We start from the raw sequence: 21,681 nt of genomic DNA, 5'->3' as shown, positions 1-21,681 counted from the left end.
TCTGTTTAAAATGCAAAAAGAATATTACTTAAGCTTCTCCCATCAAAAATGTTGTTAGGTGTGCATTGAACAGTTGAAATAGTGAAAGAGGTTCCGTGGCAAAGCTTGCTTTATTGCTCACTAAAGCGTCACGGGAAGGCTGGAACCTCGCAGTTGCAACCTGGCTGCTTGAATCTATAGCCTGCAAAATACGACAAGAAATAGACTTGTTCGTTTACACGAGTACAGTATGAAATGATGACCGCATCCCTTCTTCATGAGCATGCTGGTCTGACTAGCTGGCTATTTCAGATGTTAGATGGTTTGTACTGAAAAGAACGGCAAAAAAACCACATCAACAAATGTGTAAGCTTTTCTGAGGTTTCATTGTCTTAACACAAGCTAGCCACATCAATTCTGTAGCACCGGCGTGTTGAACCCCACGATCGATCAATCAATCAATCAATCAATCAATCAATCAATCAATCAATCAATCAATCAATCAATCAATCAATCAATCAATCAATCAATCAATCAATCAATCAATCAATCAATCAATCAATTAATCAATCAATCGATCAATCGATCGATCAGACAATTAATTTTTAATTGATAAGGTATTTTAATTATTATTAAATCATTATTTATATTTGAATTATTAATAAATAATTGTTCATATAATTATTAGTAAAACTATAATTATTATTTTTACTAATTATTCAACAATAAATTACTCAATCAATTGATTATTCAAATAATCAATTAATCATTCAATCCATTAATTTATTAACCAACCAATCAATTAATTATTCAAATGGTCAATTCTTTGATTAATCAATTAACCAATTAGTCAATTAATCAATTAATCAATTCTACAACGCGTAGGAAGTGAAATGCCTCAACTTTTATGGCTTCGCCGTTTAAAGTGCCTGAGATCTAGAAAAACGAATATGTTTGAAGGCAGGCAGGAAGCAGTAAGATCACACCCATGGGTTTGTTAGAGCGTCTTCCACGTCTTTCAGGCCCCAAAGCAATCCATGTAGACCAATAGACTAGTTGAGCAACTACATGACAGGAGAAACCCCAAACTCCAAGAGAAACCCCAAGTGCATTTTAAAATATCTGAAATTTGAACGGTTGAAATTTCAAAAAACAAAACTGAGAAACAGGAACTCGCATGAACTGGCGTAAAAACTGTAACATTGACAAGAAAACTAGAGCGTGATGGTACTATAAACTAAACTTATTTCAAGCGGCCATTATTTCAATTGGCTTTATGATTACTTACAGACTAGCGATAAAAATACATGAACTGTCCAGAAAGGACATGACGGAAAAAAAAGTTATAACTTGAATTTCGCAAAGTCTTTTACACTATTGTAACACTGAGAGAGAGAGAGAGAGAGAAAACTTTATTATGAACAGATGGGTTAAGGAGACGGGGTGGCCACCAGGCTGGTGGCGACTAAAGCAGCTCGTTCAACCAAGAGCTCCTGGGTGTCCAGGTCGGAGCTGCCCAGCGCCTCCTCCCACTGCTCGCTGCTGGTGATTGGGGGGAAAGGGTCGTGAGGGCATTCCCACATGCAATGGGTGAGTAATGCATACGCACCACAGAGGGGACATTCGGGAGAGGGGAATTCTGACGGGCGAATGTGGTGGAGAAGGGATCTCGTTGGGAAGGCTCCCGTTTGAAGGAGTCTCCATGTTCGCACTTTATGTTGTGGAAGGGATGTATGGGATGGTGGGTAGATACGACGGGAGAGACGGTAGCGCTCTGTAATATCATTAAAAGTGATCAGCTTGTCCCTGGTGGACCTGGCGCCGTGGTGGGGAAAGGGGCTCATGCCGGCCCGGTGTGTAAGCTCTCGGGCCGCCATGTGTGCCGCCTCATTCCCCTGTAGCCCTGCATGGGAAGGGGCCCAGACGACTTCCACAGAGATAGTGGGTGGATTTTATTGAAGAATTTGGAGCGCATCCGAGGAGGTATTGCCTTCGTGCAAAATTTAGAATGGCCAGTTTCGATTCTGAGATTATGATTCTATGTTGTGGCCGACAAGTAACAGCCAGAGCGATTGCCATCTATTCCGCCTTAGCTGGTGAATCAGTGCGGATGGTGATTGCATTAACTGGGGGGAGTGCGGGTGGTTGATAACTGCCACCGCGTAGGCATTTCGGTGCCTGTATTCTGCGGCATCTGCGTAGACGATATCGGGCCGCATGGGTAGCTGTCGGGCGAGGGCTCGAGCCCTTGAGAGTCGTCGTGGTGCGTTGTAAACCGGATGCATATGCCTGGGCAGAGGCCGAACGATAAGATGCTCTCGGACATCTGTCGGGATGGAACATTCCTCCTGCACCAGGTCTGAGACAGGGATATTCTGCGCCTTAAGTATTTCTCGACCTGGTGGTGGTTCTCGACCTAGGCGTTCCCGCTGTGAGGAGAGGTGCGCCTCGATGACCTCCTTAGCAGTATTGTAGACCCCAAGATTATTAAGCCGGGCAGTGGAAGCATGCTGAGGTAGCTGCAGAGCCGCCCTATATGCTTTCCGAATTAGGCAGTTGACTTTAGTTAGCTCCGTTTTACTAGCGCGAATGTAGGGCAACGTATAGACGAGCCTAATAAGAAAAATGCCTGTACGAGGCTGAGTCTGTCTTTCTCGCCCAGACCTCGATTTCGATTGGACACCCTTCTGATGAGTGCTATCAGCTGGTCTACTTGGGCACTTAATTGCCTTATGAGTTCCGAATTGGTTCGATTCTGCTGAATAATGAGGCCTAACACCTTGAGTTTTGGTACCTGAGGAACGGGGTGACCTTGTACCAGATTTTCGAACTTAGAGGTTGCAGAGGCTGTCTTTTTGGGAGGGAGAATGAGAAGCTCTGATTTCGAGAGAGAGCACACGAGGCCTGCCTTATAAGCCTCAGTTGAGACCACGTCTGCGCCAGCCTGAAGGGTGCTTTCGATGTGCGCGTCGCTACCCCCCGTTACCTAGAGCGTAATGTCGTCAGCATACAAACTAAAACGAAGATTTGGAATCTGTTTCAATTCGTGTGCTAGGCGAAGGAGAGCCAGATTGAAGAGGAGGGGTGAAATAACGGCTCCTTGAGGAGTGCCTCTGTTTGCTAGGTTAAATAGACCATCTTCCTTGTGACCAATCCGTATTGGTGCGGTACGCGCCGTCAAAAATGCTTTGACGTAGTTATACGTTCTGTGTACAGGATTAATAGATGCCAGGCCAGGAAGGATAGCAACGTGTGTCACTGTGTCAAAGGCCTTTTTTAGGTCTAAGGCCAGCAGTGCTGTAGTGTCTACTTTGCTAGTCGGCTGGATGACCTCGTTCGATAGCTGCAGCAAGATATCTTGAGTGGACAGTTTTGGGCGAAACCCTACCATTTCACATGGCAGCGCATTGGTTTGGTTTATATGTTGAGTAATGCGAGCTAATGTGATATGCTCGAGCACTTTGCCAGCACAGGACGTTAATGAAATCGGTCTAAGGTTTTGTAAGGCGATGGGCTTGCCTGGCTTCGGGATAAAAGAGATTTTTGCTGATTTCCATTCCTTAGGTAGTTCGCCCTTACGCCAATAGTAATTGTAGTAAGCTGTCATGTCTGCGATAGATGAATCATCCAGATTGCGGAGCATCTTGTTAGTTATGGAATCCGGGCCCGGTGCTGAGCCAGGTCTGATGTTCTGGATAGCATTCCTAACTTCTGCCTCGGTGATGTCCTCATCTAGGGATGGATTTTCTGTGCCACGATAGTCTGGGAGAGTTGTTTGTTCGCCCTCCGGAATATAAATTGTACGAAGCTTATTAATGAGATTTGTCACGGAGCCGGGAGTTTTGTGGATGAGCTTCTGGATGTGATGAAATTGATCTGTCTTATTTTGTAGGAGATTAAGAAGGTGTCGAAGAAGAACCCATGTTTTCTTCATACTGAGTGCTCCTTTTAGTTTATCACAGATATCATGCCATTGTTCTCGAGCTAGTTGCTTTGTGTTTTGCCGTATCGTGATTTGTAAATCCGCAATCTTTCGGCGAAGGGTTCTGTTGTGCTTGTTTCGCCTCCACCGTTTTTGCATGCTGCGGTAGGCTTGCCAGAGGTGCTAGAGTCGTGAATCAACCGGGCAGGATGGTATTTCTGGGTCTACTCTGTTGCTGGCTGCATGGGTGCCTTAGATTATCTTTTGGGTCCAAGTCTCTATGTTTGCTGCTGTGGACACATCATCGTTAGCGTGGTGTGTTCTAATTTTGCGGAATTTATCCCAGTCTGTAATGTAGGTGTGTTTGGGTGGTGTTACTAGCTGCTGTGCGGTAGTAATCTCGGTCTGAATGATGAAGTGATCACTGGCTAATGTGTGCTCCGTGCATAACCAGTGTGCGTGTGTGATCCCGGCTGTAAGCGTGAGATCTGGTGTAGTGTCACGCTGAACCCTAGTGCCTATTCTAGTGGCCGTGTATGGGTCGGATTCAGTTGTGAGGTGGCACTTTTGAATTTGTTCCCACAGCAGTCTGCCCTTTTTTGTATTGTACGAGTATCCCCAGGCAGTATGGGGGGCATTGAAGACACCTACTACAATTATTGGATTGCCGTTTGCTTTCCTTTTAACTGCTGCAAAAAGAGAACCGACTCTGGGATGATGGGCTCGCGGGCTGCTGTAGATATTTAGGATGAAATAACTGGGGTCTGTCTTGCAGCGGGGAAATATCCTAACCAGATCGTGTGGGATCTCAGGTTCATCGAGCTGGATAAGCTCTGCCGTAAGATTCCGTTGCCCGAGCATGGCTGTAGGGGATGATTTAGAGCCCTGAAGGCCTTTATAGCCGGGCAATTTAACCTCTGTCCCGGCTTCTTGTATGGCGATTATGTCGGGAGCTCTAGTTTGGGATTGAATATGTAGCATTAGGGCATCTCGCTTGCGCTTGCATCCCCGGCAGTTCCACTGCCACACACGTAGCGTATTATTGGCTTTGGTTTGGGTCATGCGTTAAATCAAACATGGGTTGTGGTATTGCTTGAGGGGCTACCGAGACGCCCAAGGCTGTTGCCAGATCCGCGATGGTTTTGTGCAATTCAGCACGTATCGACTCTATCGTGGCCTGCATGGTGACCTGGTTCGTCAGAAGTGTCTGATGAAGGTGAATGTATTCGGCCTTTTGCTCGGCTAGAGCGCTTTGACATGCTCTTTCAACCGCGACCAGTCTGTCCTCTGTGGGCTCTGGTCCCTCGTCCGAAGGCACTGCTGTCTGAATGGCCCTGCGTTTGGGAGGAGGGGAGGATGGCTGGGAAGCGAGAGTAGGGGAGGGTTCCGATGACTGATGCGTAGCTTGCTTAAGAGCCTTGTTCTCCTGTCTAAGTTTTTCGTTTTCTTGGCGTAGCTGGGACAGCTCTCTCATATAGTTTGCAGCTCTCGCAAGAAGGAGTCTGGGACTATTGGGATTGGGGAAGAAGTGTGTGTTTGCAGCGAGCAGTTTGAGGAGAAGCATGGGGAGCTCACCTTGGCTGTTTGGTTGACAGGTCGCTGTTCTTGATCTTGCTTTGTCTTTTGGACGCTGTGCTTGCCTGGCTCCCCTAAGTTGTGGAAGGGTGGCGTCGAATTGTGTCGTTTTCCGAGGAGACTGCCAGCCGAGGAGAGCGCAGCATTGATGGTTGCTTGGGCATAGGTGAGGGGCTTGCGTTGAGGCTGGAAGCGGCGCGGGGATTCCGGTGATCCGGTGTTGTGGGCACCCTCGCATACTATGCATTTAGGGACACATGGGTGATTGTCCGTTGGATTCGGTAGTCCGCACAGCGCGCATCGTGGAGGCGCTTGCGTTGTTGGGCAGACGTCCTGGCGATGGCCGTGGCGCCAGCATTTGGTGCAAGCTTCTGTCTTCCTTTTGAACGGTTTGAAGCGGTACGTTGCCGCTCGGTAGCGAACTCAAAATGGCACTCTTATTCCGTCAAACAGGATCTGCACGATATTAGATGTGTGTTGAGCCTCCTCGCGTCTAGTATTCCAAGGTCTGAGTTGTAATGCGTTAGGCTGTGCACAATCTCTTCTGCTGTGTCAGTGCTGGGGACATCGAATATCACGCCGAGTGCGGTATTCGGCGGTGCGGAAACATGAGTTGCCACTGGGTATTGCTGCCCGTTGAGCTCCAGGTAGGAAATACTGGTGTATTTCTTGGCTCGATCTTCATCGGGAGTGCTGACGACGATGAAGTTTGCCCTCGGGTGGATGCGTACGTGATCCTGATCGTTGGAGTTCAGGCCTGCAAACTTCGTAATCAGGTCCTCAAGCGTGGCGATTGAAACCAATACTAGGGCTAGCCCGCCTCGTGGCCTGAGCACAATCTTAATGTCTGAGTCCAGCAGCGGAGTAATAGGGGGCTTACTTGGTCCTTGCTTGCGGCGCTTGCGCTGTGGCTTGTCTTCGGTGGAAGTGGCCGCCGCGTCACTGCCATTGGTGATTCCGCCTGCGCTGGCTCGGGCTTGTTGCTTGCGTCGTATATTAGCCCATCCCGGTTGCTGTAGCTCCGCTGGGTCGATGTCTACACCTTCAACGATGCTTTCCATGTGAGATGTTGCTGGCTGGCTGGGCGCGCGGCGTGCGCTCACTTCGGGTTGCTAGGCCTGAGTAGGCCTAGCAGACACTTTCAACGTGGTCGCAGAATTTCTCATCATAGGTAATGTCCAGGCGAGGTAAATAGCTAAAATGCGGCATCCACACGTGTCGGGGAACTTGCCGGTTCTGCTGGAGCCAGGCTGAAGGCGGAGGAACCAGCTGGTCCGACGTTGAAGGCGAAAAATCGGGGAACCGATGTGAAGAGCGTTCGAACTCGGTAGCCCCCTAGCGGCCTTCCTTGTAACACTGAGCTACATTGTGTGCCTTGCAGTAAGCTACAAAAAAGCAAGTATCACTAAGCAGCAGCTATTCGAGACCATATGAGACATGGGTATATCTAGAGTTTCGCCTTATTCGTCGAAATGCCAGAGGACTGTCCCAGTATAACAAGGTCCCCTGAAGTAAATTCACACACAAGGACACCATAAAACAGTTTTGTTTGGTGAGGGGAAACAAACAGCAGAGTAGCTGTGAAAGAGAAATATGTTGGAAGCTTTTCCATTGTTTGACAAGATTTTCAGTACAGCAGCTCATGGTCTTGCAGCAAAAGGCAAATAATGACGCCAGATATTGCCTGATACGTGCATGTAGTATCATTCTCGATGTCGCTATGTGTAGCCTTATATGGTGACCAAAGATGCTGCGTTTTAAACGTACACGTCGCCTGATGTCGCCTTATTTTATCCAGTTTTGCAGTGCCCCATTAAGCAAATATTTATAAACAATTTTTTTCTACAGCAACTTGGTCTCTTACCACTTGCCTGGCATGTCCTCCCTTATGTATCGACACATTTCGAGGTTTACGTATTCACGCAGTTCAGTCAGCTGTGATTCCATAGGGGGAACTCTAGCAATGCAGTTATCAGTGTGTGAACTGCACGTTAGCATTGACGTGATTGGTTCAAACAAGACTAGAGGCCCCACTTCACTCACAGTCATGCTTTTTGTTCGTAGCTTTAGGCGGCGGCAGCCTGTGGCCTAGAGTTTTAACAATAATAACTAGAGGGGAAACTGGCGCTACTGTCAACGTGAACCCCGAGACGGCACTTACGCTTCGATGGGAATAATGCGTAGTTCGGGAACCGGATTGCGTATCGAAACGGGCCGCGTATTCCCAAACCATATCCCGTAGGGGCCCAGGCCGACCACACCGCCCAAGCAGCGACGCAGCACCACGACGTCACTTCCTCTATGTACGTGACTTCATGTGACGTCGCTTCCCTCCCCCCCTCCCCCTCGTCTCGGCTGCTTTGACGCGGCCGATGGTTTCGCTCCGGGCACGGGGCTTGCCTGCGGCGCAGGGGAAGCTGACGCACATGTGGTAGAAGTTAAGCTTTTGTACCTGAGCCCCTGAGCTCTCCGCGCTCTTCTTGCGTGCCTGCAAGTTGGCGCTGACCTCCCATTGTGTTCCTAAATAAGCGCTCGGCTCGGCGCTCAAAGAGCGCGCACTCGGGTGGACGCTTTCACGTACATGTGGCTATTATATACGTTCCGGAAGGCACTCTCATTAAAGTGAAGACAAAAATTTGTTTTGGTGTTTTGTGTCGCGCTGCTTCGCGGCAGCCGATGGTTTCACTCCGAGCGGGAGCCTCGCGTAGGCGCTGGCAAGCTGAAGCTCGCTCTCGTGCGCGCCTGCAGTCGCTCGTCTTCCAGGCTGTTACTAGTTAAGCTAGCGCTCGCCGTGTTGCTCAAAGTCCCCGCGCGGATGGATGCTTTTTCAGGTACATGTAGTTATTGTTTACGTTCTGGAAAGCAAGCACTCCCATTAAAGTGAAGAGAAAAATGTTTTCTTTGACTTGGGTGGCTCTTTGGACTCCGCACCGATGCGCAGAACGTTTGCTCTCATTCGGTCGAAAGCACACGCGTACGTCGGTCGCTCGTCTGCTGCGAACATCAGCGAGCGTGTTATTCGCCATACTCGTCTCTCCCTCGCACTCGCGCAGGACTCTCCATCACAAGGTCCGTTCTCATAATGGACCTTTTCCACTACCTCTAATTGGGCATGCGCTTGCAGGTGCCGCCATTACTTTTGGTGGCTCGCTCTTATCTTAGATACCTTTTATGACGGATGCCATAGGGACGCCGGGCTCAATGGCAACTTGATGCTGGTTGCAACTCGGGATCGCTATAATAGAAGAAGCATGAAGTCATCGGATGGTCATTCACCGACATAAGAAAACCTGCTAAACTTCCTCAACAGCGCATTCAGAGACCGCCCTCTGCGCATGAAGTTAGCAAAGCGGAGCACGGTGTGTGTGCAAGGCAAGCCACTTAGCTATCATTGTGAGCGTTCCCCGTGATAAGCAATATCAGACAACAGCCACCATGGCTGAAAGAACCACCAACTGTTCTTTTCGTATTCGCCGCTATGAGCGCCTTTCTTGGCGTGGAAAATGTCCATTATGTGCGCCACGCACGTCCCCCGCGCAGTCACGCGATTGTCGCGCCGCTCATAACTTCTGCTTCATCGATGAGCACGAGCAGCCGCACGACGTCTTCAGAGATGACCTCGCGTCACCATAGCATGATTCTGTGTTCCGCGCGAACCTTACTGACGAAGTAGCGGTAAACGCCTTCATGGACACGTAGAGTGGGTCACCAACACTACTCCAGAAATGGGGCGAATGGTGTTTTTCGATACGAAGCGTTGAAGTACGTGAAGCGGCGTTTTGCAACTTTTGGTGTACTTATTTCTATTTTAATTCTTGCTATTTGATGTTTATACATTGGTATACTTTTTTGTGTGTATGTCGCTTACAGTTGAGGCGCGAACTGTAAGCAATGAACGCATAATAAAGTGCCAGACACCACATAAATCTACATGTGGTAGCTAAAAATTCGTCGCATGAAACGGACACAAACTGCTCATCTATCCAATAAGTGGATCTCGAAGAGTGACATATTTTGCCGTTATTTTGACTCCGATATCACTATCCCAAAAATAGTGCGCCCAGGATATAACTGTTTTTTTTTTACTTAGTTTTATCTCTGCTGAGACTACCGCGACCTCAAGCTCATGCGCAGCTACTCATTAGTCCCTTCCAAAAGAATATACGTATCTCATACAGCAAAATCTGTGTGTGCATGAAGCACAAATTGTTAAAAATAACTAATCGACATTGGCAACTCTGTGAGTGGTAGCACGCATGATTACTGACATCAAACTCCGCCCTCATGGCTTCACTGCAGAGACCGAGGTCAGTAGCCCTGTGCAGAAGACGTATATCAAATTCCTTGAGTACTTCAGAAGCTCTACAATCCAACTAATACTTCGCTCTTGGTTTGTTAAAATTTTCGGTATGGTTTTCCTAAATTGTTATGACCAGCAGTGCAAATTATGCAGCATTCATGACCGAGTGTAAAACGTGTAAGTGCCCTTCTTATCAACGTATCACACATGCAAGAACGATTCACATCTTTCATTTCTGTTAACAAAATGTCAATGTTTTCCTTAGTGGCACTGTTCCTGATAAATAATAATGCAACGAAGTTAATGTTCACGAAATTCAATGTAATAGTGCTTGTGAAAGTGCCAAAATGTGGCAGCTCATGCAGCTGTAATATTCCGCACGGGCAGGACAGTTTGTAAATGTAGTCATAGTTAACTGGCTGCCTTTCTTCTAATCCTTACATCCACCACCTTATCGTGTTTTGAGGTGTGTATATAGTGAAAGAGCACCCAACTCAATCGTATACCCTACTGTGTGTTGTAGAATGGCCTTTCAAAGACAGTGCTTTCCGGAATGTATATAAAAATAATAACCACATGTGCGTGAGAGCGTCCATCCGCGCGCGCGCGCACTTAGAGCACCGAGCTGAGTGCTTATCTAGGAACACGATGGGAGGTCAGCGCTAACTTGCAGGCTCGCATGAAGAGCGGAGAGCTTACCGGCTAAGCTAAAATAGGGTAACTTCTACCGCATGTGCTTCAGCTTCCCCAGCGCCGCAGGCCAGCCCCGCGCGCGGCGCGAAAGCATCGCCTGCCTCAAAGCAGCCAAAACGAGGGGGAAATATCTACGTCTCATGACGTCGCGTAGATATAGGAAGTGACGTCACGGTGCTGCGTCGCTGCTTGGGGGTTCTGGTTGGCCTGGGTTCCTATGGGATATGGTTTGTAAATACGCAAACGGGCCTGAGGCTGCGGAAATTGGGTTTTTTTTCAACAAATCTCTTACTGCGTGGTTCGCTGTTTACAAATTACATGGCAAATAAAAAAGTTAGTGACAAAAACAGGTTTTATGAGAAAGAAAACGGCGCGTTTAAATAGAACGCAAACGTGGAGTCGTCGAGGTTTGCGGAGTACGTTTGCCATTTGCCGGCAATTACAGCGGTATGCGGACTTCTCCAACAACTGTTCGTAAACGTTTCGACGCTTTCAGTTTTTAAGATTACGAAAAGGTTTGTGCTCCTAAAAAAAGAAACTGATTACTTTTTAGAGAAGTTATTCGAGCCTGAATTAGTGGCATACATCAAGCAGCGGTCCTACCAGCTGCTGGTACTCCTGGTCTACGTCGTAGGAGCCCGCGTTCGCACGAGAGGTGGGGCTCGTTCAAGCAATTTGCAACCGTCATGAGCTTGGAAAGACATTTCTATGACAAATGAGCAGCGCCGCAACTCGTAATTCGCAAACAACTTCGCCGCACGCAGCGCCGTCATTTGTGTTTTCGTGCTCTCTGCGCCGGCGCGAATTTAGAACCCACCCAATTCGCAACTCTAGTAAAAAACATTCCACTATGTGCGGTGTCACTGCGGGCGCAGAATACAGTTCAAGGAGGAACGTATTTTTGAACGCTTCTACCAACACCCCGCCTAGGCAAGCAAATGCGTCCATGCAAGTCAAAACGAAAAAGAAACTGCCTGCATAACTAAACCCATAGCAACTTCGACGAGACATCGTGCGCCAATTGCGGCGGGCGATCGCAGCGCCAGATCCCTCTCTAGTTGTTATTGTGTAAAACTCTATGGCCTGTGGCACAAGCAAGATTCAGTGACGTCATGAAGACCCGGCGGAAATATCACGAGATTAGCCACTGATTCATCTTTATTACTTATTATCTCCATTATTTGTTTGAAGTTTTAGATAAAATTAGTATCTTTGTTATCGGCAAAAAGCAGCGCTTTTAATAACTCAAGCTTGTAATTTGTCTTTGAGGATTTTTTAATCAACGCGAAATCTTTGCTCTTTGTCTAAAACGTGTCGCAGAGCACCAGAACTGGATTCATGGGAATCATTGTATTTCAGGTCGATCACTTCACCTACAGCAACAATGACACTTTCCAACTGCGGTACGCGATGAGCGACGAGCATTGGAACAAAAGTGGTGGACCAATTTTCTTCTACGCAGGCAACGAAAGCCCGGTGGAAACCTTCATATACAATACGGTGAGCACTTTGGGCAGGGGAGCGGCAAGTTAATTTTGTGCGTTGCGCTGCGGGGGAATACTAAGCCTAGTCAGCAGTGCGGCATCATTGTGTTAATCCTCATCATCTATTGGGAACCTACTGCAGCACAAATGATTTTCCCACTCACGTGGCAAACATTCTGGCCGCGAAGTGGTACCGAAAAAGGGTTTTTCCTGCGGTGGGCATAATGTCAATAAAAGTACGTCACGGACAGTCTTCTGCGCCTACAACATACAATACGAAAAGTAGTGTGTTGCTTACAACTTTGTAAGAATGTGAAGACAAAAGGTTACATAGTGAGTAGAAGGGAAGAAAAACGCATTACAAAGGGTCATTATGTTAGTTCCTTTTGTTCACTTTGTCTCCATACCAACTTGCCCAGTTATCGGTGCACGAAAAGTTTGTTTGATCCCGTGTTGACCTTCTTTTAAACTTTCTGTTGAACTTTCTGCCAATCTGGGCTATTGTGTCGTGGTGTGCTTTCTAAATCGCCGCCACCCGCCACTGGGCTCAGGTGTATTCTCCCCCATAGTGGTGCGGAACGAAGCTTTAAGACCACGCGGCGACGTGTAGAAGGCACGTCCAGAACGTTCTACTGCCCGACGCTCTTCCTCAGAACCCTCGTATGTCTCTTCTCCTGTGCACTCCGATTTTCTGTGCGATTCCGCCTACCTCACATTTTTCCGTGCGTCAGAAATTCGGGTTTAAAAACCGCAAAATTTAAAGTGCCAAAGGTTAAAACAATTTGGAAGCCTTCGCGACGAGCTCTATGGTGTACTAGCAATCAACGATCATGAACGATCAACGATCAACGACCTGGAATGAGTTGCCGTATAACACAAACAAAACACTCATGAAACTAGGCACTAAACTATTTTAAACCCTGAACACCTACAAAAGGTTTACTATAGGTATAATGAAGGTGTTTTCAAGTCTTTCACATCAGTTCTCTTAGTATTCAACGCCCTATTTTATAGCTTGCACCGTTTATTTTGCAAAAGGGGTTTTAACAGACTGCCACACTCTCGGTTTTCTATACGGTGTTGAAAACGTGTAAATGGGTGCTTGTTGTTTGATTACAAGGACGAATATTAAGGCCGTAAACCTAGTTTTAAACACTTCCAACTCACCGATTCAGGAAGATTCTCAAGTCCACCACCATAGCTTCTCCTTTCGAAGCAGTACGCCCCTTTCATATTTTGATAAAATAATGATATAACATTACAAGTTGCTAGGCAATACTTGCACAGCAAAGCAATAAATGTTAGCCTGAAAATTTTACTCTCTTGACGAGCTCCCAACAGTCAATGAGAGTTGGGTACGAGAGCAGCCGGAAGATGCGATGAATTCCTCTATTTTCCTCACTCAGGCCTTGAGGTTTCTCTGCGATGAAAAACTGAGGCTTAAACTTGGTTGCTCTAGCCTGCACCACTGCGCAATGTAACAGATAGGCGCAGGTGGAGCTAGTGAAGGTGGAGGTGAAGGTGGAGCTATTTATTTATTTATTTACTTATTTATTCGTTAAAGTTAAAGCTAGTGAAAGCCACCAGCTCCACTGTTGCATTAGTTTTCGCATCTCAATTGAGAAGGTGGCGGAATTTTTCTTAACCGACTGGGTATCGCTTTCGAAGGCAGCCGGATAACGAATTTTGTGTTTTTTATCACCCCACCCCCAGGGAATAATGTGGGAATGGGCTCCAGAGTTCAAGGCACTGGTTGTGTTCGGCGAGCACCGCTACCAAGGAACCTCCCTGCCATTCGGAAATGACTCCTTCAAGGCAAGTAAAATGGGGCGGTATACGGGCCTGAACGCAATCCTCTGTACACAGCCCGAGAGATGCTGAACTGTAACCACAGCTCACAGATTTTGAGCCAACTGAAATTACAAGCGAATGCTAAATTAAAACTGATCACGAATTCAATGAATATTATCTTTCACGCAAGTTATTAGCTGCTTCCGAATCATATAGAAAGTTGATTTCCTGTTCTCGGGAACAACAAATTATTCACTCTACGAATTACCCATCGCGAAAGAAAAAAATTGCAAGATATGAATTTGGTAGAAGTATGTTTTCTCTCCGTTCTTCGTGATTTGGATGATAAATATTTTCCTTACACCGTGAGGGCGTGCTAATAAATAAAATAATGGTAAATGTATCAGAACCTTTGCGAGATTTTTAGTGTGAGTGACCAATGGGGTCAGCCTATCCACAAATAGGTTTCCTGTTACCGCTTATAAATAGGATTCATTATTTCCAGCATCGCTTCTTTATTTCTCCTATCACGTTTTTGCCACAATTCCACTTAATTAGAGCTTTACCCGCAGCCAGTTCGGAGCGCGATATTATCACGCTTGGCTGGGACCTAGCTGAAATGCATAAACAAAATAGAGCCGGGAGCAACTTCCGGAAATCCGAAAATAAGCAATTAATGAGGCTCTGCAATCAACAAACCTCTAGAAATTGGTGCGATCAGCTTGAAGTGAAATCGATGGGTATACTGTCAACGTGCTTACATATTTAACGGCGGAGCGCTTTGTTCCGCGCAATATCCGTTTAATGGAATAAATGGAATAAATAAATGGAATAATAAATGGAATAAATTACCTTAAGAAGTAGTTAACGCTAATACAACAGAATCGTTCATTCAGCTTGCAAACAACCTTTCCTTTGACCAATAATTTTTTTTGCCGCAATAAAGGCAGCTGCTTCCTGCATTCGTTTTTCATTGTATGTGTAGTACGTAATTTCTTTGTTTATTCCATCGCTGTGTGTACATGTTATTACTGTTATATTACTCTTGTGTTTTGTGTTGCATTAATGTGTGTGCACATTTTATTACCGCTGTATAACTGTAATGTTCCGAATTGCGACGCACTTTTTTCTAATCAAATATATGTTAGCGGTAGTTGCAATTAATGTATGTGTACTATGTATGTACCCACTCCTGCTTGGGCCCGAATAGGGCCTGCAGTATTTGTAAATAAATAAATAGAAAAAAATATCACACCTAAACCCCTGAAGTATGAGGGGAAGTGGCGAGAAGGCATGGAACCCACGAACAGGTGTTGGGATTGCGCGCCTCAAAAAACAAAATGTGGTTACTGAGGTCCCCCGAATGGAATTCGGGATCTCTACGCTGTGAAACCGGCTGCATAATCACCGGACTACCCAAAAGGCCGGACGTAGGTGGGGCTAGAAGCGGCGGGGAAGATTCGAAAGGTGCAGCAGATTCGAAAGGAAAAAATTCAGATAAGGTTGCACTCACGCAAAAGACTTGAATGTCAGAGCTGTTGTATATGAGCATTGCCGGTTATATATAGTGAAGTTTCGGTATCCTTGCGGTGCTAGTTCAACTGGCGAAGTTTGCACTAAACCGCGCATGGCTCGAACCATAGCGAAGTTGCAGGATTTCTTTATACGTGAGCACTGAGGGACACATCACCTCACTTTTGTAGAAGATTGTAATTGTTTGTTCACTTGTTCCATCATTTTTTTTTGCACTGTTATGAATACTCTCGTAGGAGTTATTAACAACAATAGCTCATGTAGTGTGTCACTGCACGAAAGCGGCGGACAATGATGTCAACGCGCGGACGCGTTTTGAATGCAGAATGCGCTTAACACGTGACGTCGTCTTCATTTTCACACCTAGTCTTTTTACGGTCCCCGCAAGAATTTAAAAGCAGATTTAGTGTGATAAATTATTGCAATGACTTTTGTCACGTTCACAATACTCGAAGTGTGCACTTCTTGCGCTGTACATATTAACAACAGGCGGCGGTGCTGAGGCGCAAAGGCAATTTCCGTTGTCGTTCTTAGGTTGTCCCCGAGTATAGTAGATTTCATCGCCGTATGCATCGATATCGTGATATCGTCGTGTTACTCATGTGAAGCTGTATATGCGCGGTAGCCCTTCACGGCAGCGCTGGAGTATTTTTTTTTTTTTGCTAAAGCCACTGCGTGAGCCGGGGACTCTGTGGTCGCCGCGAGGCACGCGCTCACCAGCGCTCCGCATTTACGTGGTATTTTGGCTGAAACGGTGCACTTACGGCTTTTACAACAGCTCTGCTGTTTACATTCGCTTGCCGAGGTCGGAATTAAACCTGGGTCTCTCGGTTTATAGAACCGCGTCTATCCGATTGAGCTACTATTGAGCTTCCGTGCGGGAAATGTGGAGATGAGTGACATCCCCGAGTGAATACATTTCGATAAGATGTGAGGGGTTAGAGCAGCATTGTCTTGATAATGAAAATCTCACCTGGGCGTAGTTGGGAGGGGGCGCGGTTGAGATGGTCAAGCGGGGTGGACGACGATAGGCGGCCTCAGCGCACGTGGCGAGCCTAGTCTTATTGCAGAGGTGACTAGGTGTCTGAGACAGCAGCGGGGTTGTTGGTCATTCAGCAAAGGTGTTACGAAGAAGCTTTCCCTAGCCGCGGAGTGCGCGACTTGCTTGCCATAATACTGCATATGACTAAGTATCCATTCAGGCGAGTTTTACTGCCGCCCTGAGCGAGTATGTTAACCACAAATTGGATCTGGTGGACAGTAGTATGGTCAAAGAAGGCCTTGTTGAATCCCTAAAGAGCAGCTTTGGAGTCGGTGAGGGCAAGAATTTGGGAAGGTATAGTAGAAGAGCCGCTGCAAGCAACGTGGTCTAGTGAACGAAGTTTGCGACCAAGCTTGGCCTCAGCGCGAGACGCTGAGAGTATGTTTTGCAACTGAGCCAGGCTGGCATCGGTAAAGATGCCAATGTCGTCTGAGAGTTTCGACTTCAGGATGCGACGAAGGGCTTTTTACCAGGAATGTATCATTGCTCTGAAAATGCTGGGTCGCTGATGAGAAGATGTTAAAAGTGGCCTTTGCCTGAGGGGAGGCGGTCCCTTGCCTTGGAGGTGGTGGCAACATAACTCGAGAGTCACACGGCACCAGCGCCGCTTTCTGGCTCGAAAGAGATAGGCGTTGGCGTTGTTCGAGTTCGAGAGCCGGTTCAGAGAGCATTATTTCTATAAGAGGCAGAGAGCCGCCTTCTTGAGGGCGTCAATACGGGTGTGTCGCGGCAATCAAGTTATTGTTCGTAGCATAGCCCTATGCATGTTGTAGCTGCTGGACAAGGTTTAAACAGGGGCGCCGTAGAGAAGTCGGCCTTGGATCATTGCACGTGCTACGACAATGCAAGATACTTGTTGGGCCCTACGTACTTATTCGACATTCTAAACATGATCAGAAACAGAGGCTTGTAGGGGACTCAAGGTGCTTTCACCAGCACTGTGCACTGTTAAGACAAGCGAAAGGGCTACCAGCAGCCTGATTGTGCCGCGCAGAGAACTTATCGGTGGGTCATATAGATGGTCTGCTGCATATCAGGGCGCAGGTTATGCCGTCAATTCACCGCAAGGACTCTGCTTTTAGTAGACGGTTCCATCCAACGCTTGAAGGTTCGACTGGAGGCTGTGGGCTGCCGCATACGAATAAGTTATGTCCGCAGTTGACTTGTAGTCTGCAGCTTTGGTCCATACAGTTAAATCATACCATTTCCTTTACTTTCACCTCAAAGGCCCCCGGGTACTGCGTAAGTTACAGGCTCATATGACGCAGCCTCGAGAGAACAAAATTCAAGAAGTAGAAACAGGCACATACACATAACATACACGCAAGCGAACAAGTTACAAGAGAACAGCTATAAGTGCCGTCACGGCAACACAAAAAACTGCAGTACAGGTGCACCAAAAGTAACACGCAGAAGGAGATCGGTGGCCGGAACGGGCGAAGCTGCATGCCAGCTTTATCTATGAATAGATGTGCTGCAGATAGCGAGGGTGCGCATGCTCATCGGCCTGGCCTATCTCAATTTTCTGACACTCGCCTTATTGCCGGCTCAAAGGAAGCCGTGCTGCTGCCATCTCTGCTCACCAGGGGAACTTCCAGCGCTTTATACACTACTATGTTTGCCCATGTCTCGACGAAAACTGTATTTTGCGGGGTGTACTTCCTGCTTCATCAGAAATGCCCGCATTGGTAATGTGCATGCCCATGGCAAATGTTCAAGGCACCTCCAAGCTCCGGGGAGGACATCAATTCTTTTTACGCGATTAGGTGCTCTCCTGTGGCGTCAACCATTTCTTTATGCAGGGCCCGGAATACACGGGCTACCTAACCAGCGAGCAAGCATTGGCTGATTACGCCGACCTGCTAACGTGGCTCAAGAACAACTTGCCAGGCGCCAAGACAAGCAAGGTTGTGGCATTTGGCGGATCCTATGGAGCCTTGCTTAGCACATGGTTCCGAATTAAGTATCCACACATCATTGACGCGTAAGTTCTCTTCTCTCAACTCAGTCTCCCTGATTTTCCTGAGAAAAAACATCTGTATGCTCTTTTGTTGTTTTTTATGTGACATAAACTGTCTGCCATTGCCTGTATGCTTTCGGTAGTGCCGCATCATCAAACACTCGTGCGACAAGCTTTTTCTCCCCGTTTACCTGCATTCCTGCGTATTAGGAATGCTGAAATAAACAAACCTTAAACGTTATACCAGGATTCGAAGTACGTGGTAGTGGAGGGATAAGAATTAGTTGACACCACAGTAGGCCCCCAACGTGGACGGAACCCTTGAACATGGGAGGGTAGTTTTTTCCTTATTCGCCTCCATCCGAAATGCTTCCTCAGATGCAGGGATTCTGAACAGCGACCTCGTTCCCAGAAGGGTAATGCTCACCCACCGACCCACAGAGGTAGCTTGGTAATTGAGTATTACCTTCGTCGCATAGCTCAGCATGTTCAAATGAGCCTGGTGCCGCGTCGTCCGTTCAGAGTCCTGGCCAGTAGCACTCCCGTGAGAATGTTCCCCGGACTACACCAATGCGGAGTGTACTTCGAGGCAACCACGACCGCCTACGAGAAGTCTTCTCCCGGATGCAGCAAACTCGTCTCGAAGACCTGGCCTGTTCTGGACCAGTTTGGTTCTACAGGTCAGTCCGCGCTAATTAAGGCCCGTTACTCAGCAACAAGCTCTAGAAAAGGCATGACTTTACACCAAAGTACAATTTTGGTAGAATATGTGAGAAGTTCAGGCACTAGAAGACAAAGACAGCGAAGGAACTGTCATTCTAAAGGCAAAAAATGAAATAAAATCAAATCCCCTTCAATAATGCACAGAAGGTTACAACGGAAAGCTTTCTCTCACGCATCCTGCGTCAGAACCAGAAATACTGACTGTTTCGACCGTGGTAAAATGGCGCAATGGGCTAAATGCCACTTTCATAATGCGAGGGTCGCTGGTTCCATTCCGACAGCGGGAAGTGTTTTTCTTGTGGAGCTCATGGGTATATGCTTATCGTCCTAGTCCTTTTGTGAAATCCATTGTTAAAGTTGGCTTTGCTGCAGTGTATTTTTGTGACGGGACAATCGTCATCAGTGAGGCATTGAAAGCTTCACTTTAAAAAGGTAACCTAATTGGCATACCCAAGTAAGTATTGACAATGCACGATAGTGTAGTACTGAAAAACAGCACCGATTTCTTGAGTGATAGAGAGAGACAGAGGTAATTTTATTGGGTTTTATGCGGCTCAGGGGGAAGTGGTGGCCGCTGGCTCGCTCCGTGCGGCGTAATAGGCAGCTCTGGTGAAAAAAGAGTTTTTTACTTCTAGGTAGTAGCTGCAGATAATGCCTCTTCCGATAGATTATCACAAGAAATTAGGGTAAAGAGATCTTTAGGACATACCCAGAAGATGCGCGGAAGGGTTGAGGGCCTCGCATCAGGGCATTCTTGGTAAGGGTATAATGAACGGTGTATTCGGTGGAGTATAGCAGTATAAGGGAATGTGTACGTCAAAAGGAGACGACACGTGTGTGGCATCGGTGGGTACCGTCAGAGAAGTTCGGATGCGTCTGGCGAACCACGGCGGTTGGCAAAATTGTTAAGGCCGCGGAAATTCATCGGATGGGTGACTGCGTCACTGCGATGTCCATATCTTTGTGCTCCAAAACGCTAGCCTTCTTAGACAAGCATTTATCACGAACGCGTGCATATCGGGTGCCTGGGGGGCTGTCCAGTGACGTGATAAACTTCGTAGTCATTTGAACGTGTTTTTTGTATTTATATGTCCAGTGGTTGTCATTAAAATTCATTTCCAAGTAGTGCTGGTCCTTGCCTCTCTCGTCCAGTGTTTTCTTTACTGAGGTTAACGAAGTCATAATGCAGCACCAACTAGCTCGTACCCATACGCTGTTAAAAGGAAGGAGCAGCTAGAAACGAGTGTCGACAGACGTCTCTTACTCTCAAAGGCAGCTCTGTCTACGAGCTGTGTCTACTTTAGCCTTATGTCACCACTCGAAAGAAAAGTGCGTTACATTGGACTAATCGCTCGTTGCATGGAATGGTTAAAAAATGAAATTGTGAAGAAAAGAGACGGAGTGGAAAGAATATGGTTCTCCATGTTCTCCGTCACCTCCGTTTCTAAGCCGTTTTATTACAATCCTGCACTTACAATAGTCCAACAATACTGGTTCAATAAACCAACACAGCTGTTCTAGACCTTGTAGGGGTAACATGACCACACCAAATGCTTCTACCATAGCTCGTTTTCTAATGCCGGGGGGGGGGGGGCGGTGGCGTGTTAGAGATGAGGCACAAACATGGCTCACGGTTCTGCAGGAGCTTAATCAGGGTGTTACGCACTGATTGAAACTTCATCAGTGCAGTCGGGCGATGCGGGATAGTATATGAAACAGTCCATACTTTGTAGAGGTATAAGGTCAAGTATTCAGCATAAAGTCAATATAAAGTTAAGTATTCAAGTACCAAGAAATATTCATCTCAAGCAGAAGATTGATGGTAACGACCACGGGCTCTTGTTCAAGAACAGCATCTGCCAAACACGTGAAATCTCGTGTGGCGAAAAGCTGTCCTTGGCCTCGTTAAAGCTGTCGAATTCATCTGTAAAGCAAACAGTTTTGACAATAATTGTGCGGGTAGCCACAGATTATTTTGATGGACCTGCGCCCCAACGAAAGGCTTGCAGTGAAAAAAGCACGTGTATCAAAGATCCACTGGCGGTATACATGACCCACCACGCTCATCTGTTTGTGAAATCTTGGATTATTGAAAAATTTTTCGACTAACCCAGCGCTATCGGGCTACCGAGAAATGCAACGATAGTAGGTTGTCGCATTTCGCTCACAAGTCTCGCCGCAGGACTTGAGATAGTGCATGTGTGTGCACGTTATTTTGTCATTCTTATTCGTACACTCCAGGGAAGCAAGCTGGGAAAGCGTTAGCCATTGTGGGCGCGTTGCTTAAGCAGCGGCAGAGATAAACGCTGAACACTCCTATTGCACTACAGGAGAGCCTACGGTGCGGCGGATAACCCAAAGTTACCCTGAGTTACTGTGTCATGCAGTAGCTGGATCTGCAGCTTTCGCTTCGCAAGTTGTCCTGTGCTAATTGAAGGTGTCTGTGTGATAGATGCATTAGGTGTTCGAAGCAATGCCCGAGATGGCGGGCCGCATATCAAGCTACAACAGTCCTGTCGTTTCGGTAGATTGAATTGATGAGCTTGAAACATATTTACAAACATTCTCCCACCACCGGATGTTTGTTTTCTGGGAGGTTGGAGCTAAAGCACCGGCACATGTCTGGGGTTCTTGGTAGCACACATCACCATCTACACACCATCTGGAAACACGTGAACA

At 47.0% G+C, this 21,681-nt stretch overlaps 1 protein-coding gene across 1 annotated transcript in view; it reads left to right on the top strand.

Annotated features, from left to right (window-relative positions):
- LOC144178049 (lysosomal Pro-X carboxypeptidase-like) overlaps positions 1-21,681 on the top strand; it is a 164,098-nt gene that overhangs the window by 119,410 nt on the left and 23,007 nt on the right. Inside the window, exons 3-6 of the mRNA XM_077705584.1 lie at positions 11,829-11,969; positions 13,667-13,768; positions 18,122-18,303; positions 18,802-18,959. Coding sequence (XP_077561710.1) covers positions 11,829-11,969; positions 13,667-13,768; positions 18,122-18,303; positions 18,802-18,959 — 583 coding nt within the window. The remainder of the gene's footprint in view (positions 1-11,828; positions 11,970-13,666; positions 13,769-18,121; positions 18,304-18,801; positions 18,960-21,681) is intronic.

The sequence above is a fragment of the Haemaphysalis longicornis genome, unplaced genomic scaffold (assembly GCF_048455015.1).
Source record: "Haemaphysalis longicornis isolate Haplotype H1 unplaced genomic scaffold, Haemaphysalis longicornis Haplotype H1 scaffold_39, whole genome shotgun sequence".
NCBI classification, from domain to species: Eukaryota; Metazoa; Arthropoda; class Arachnida; order Ixodida; family Ixodidae; genus Haemaphysalis; species Haemaphysalis longicornis.
This window is presented reverse-complemented; position numbering and strand designations above follow the sequence as displayed.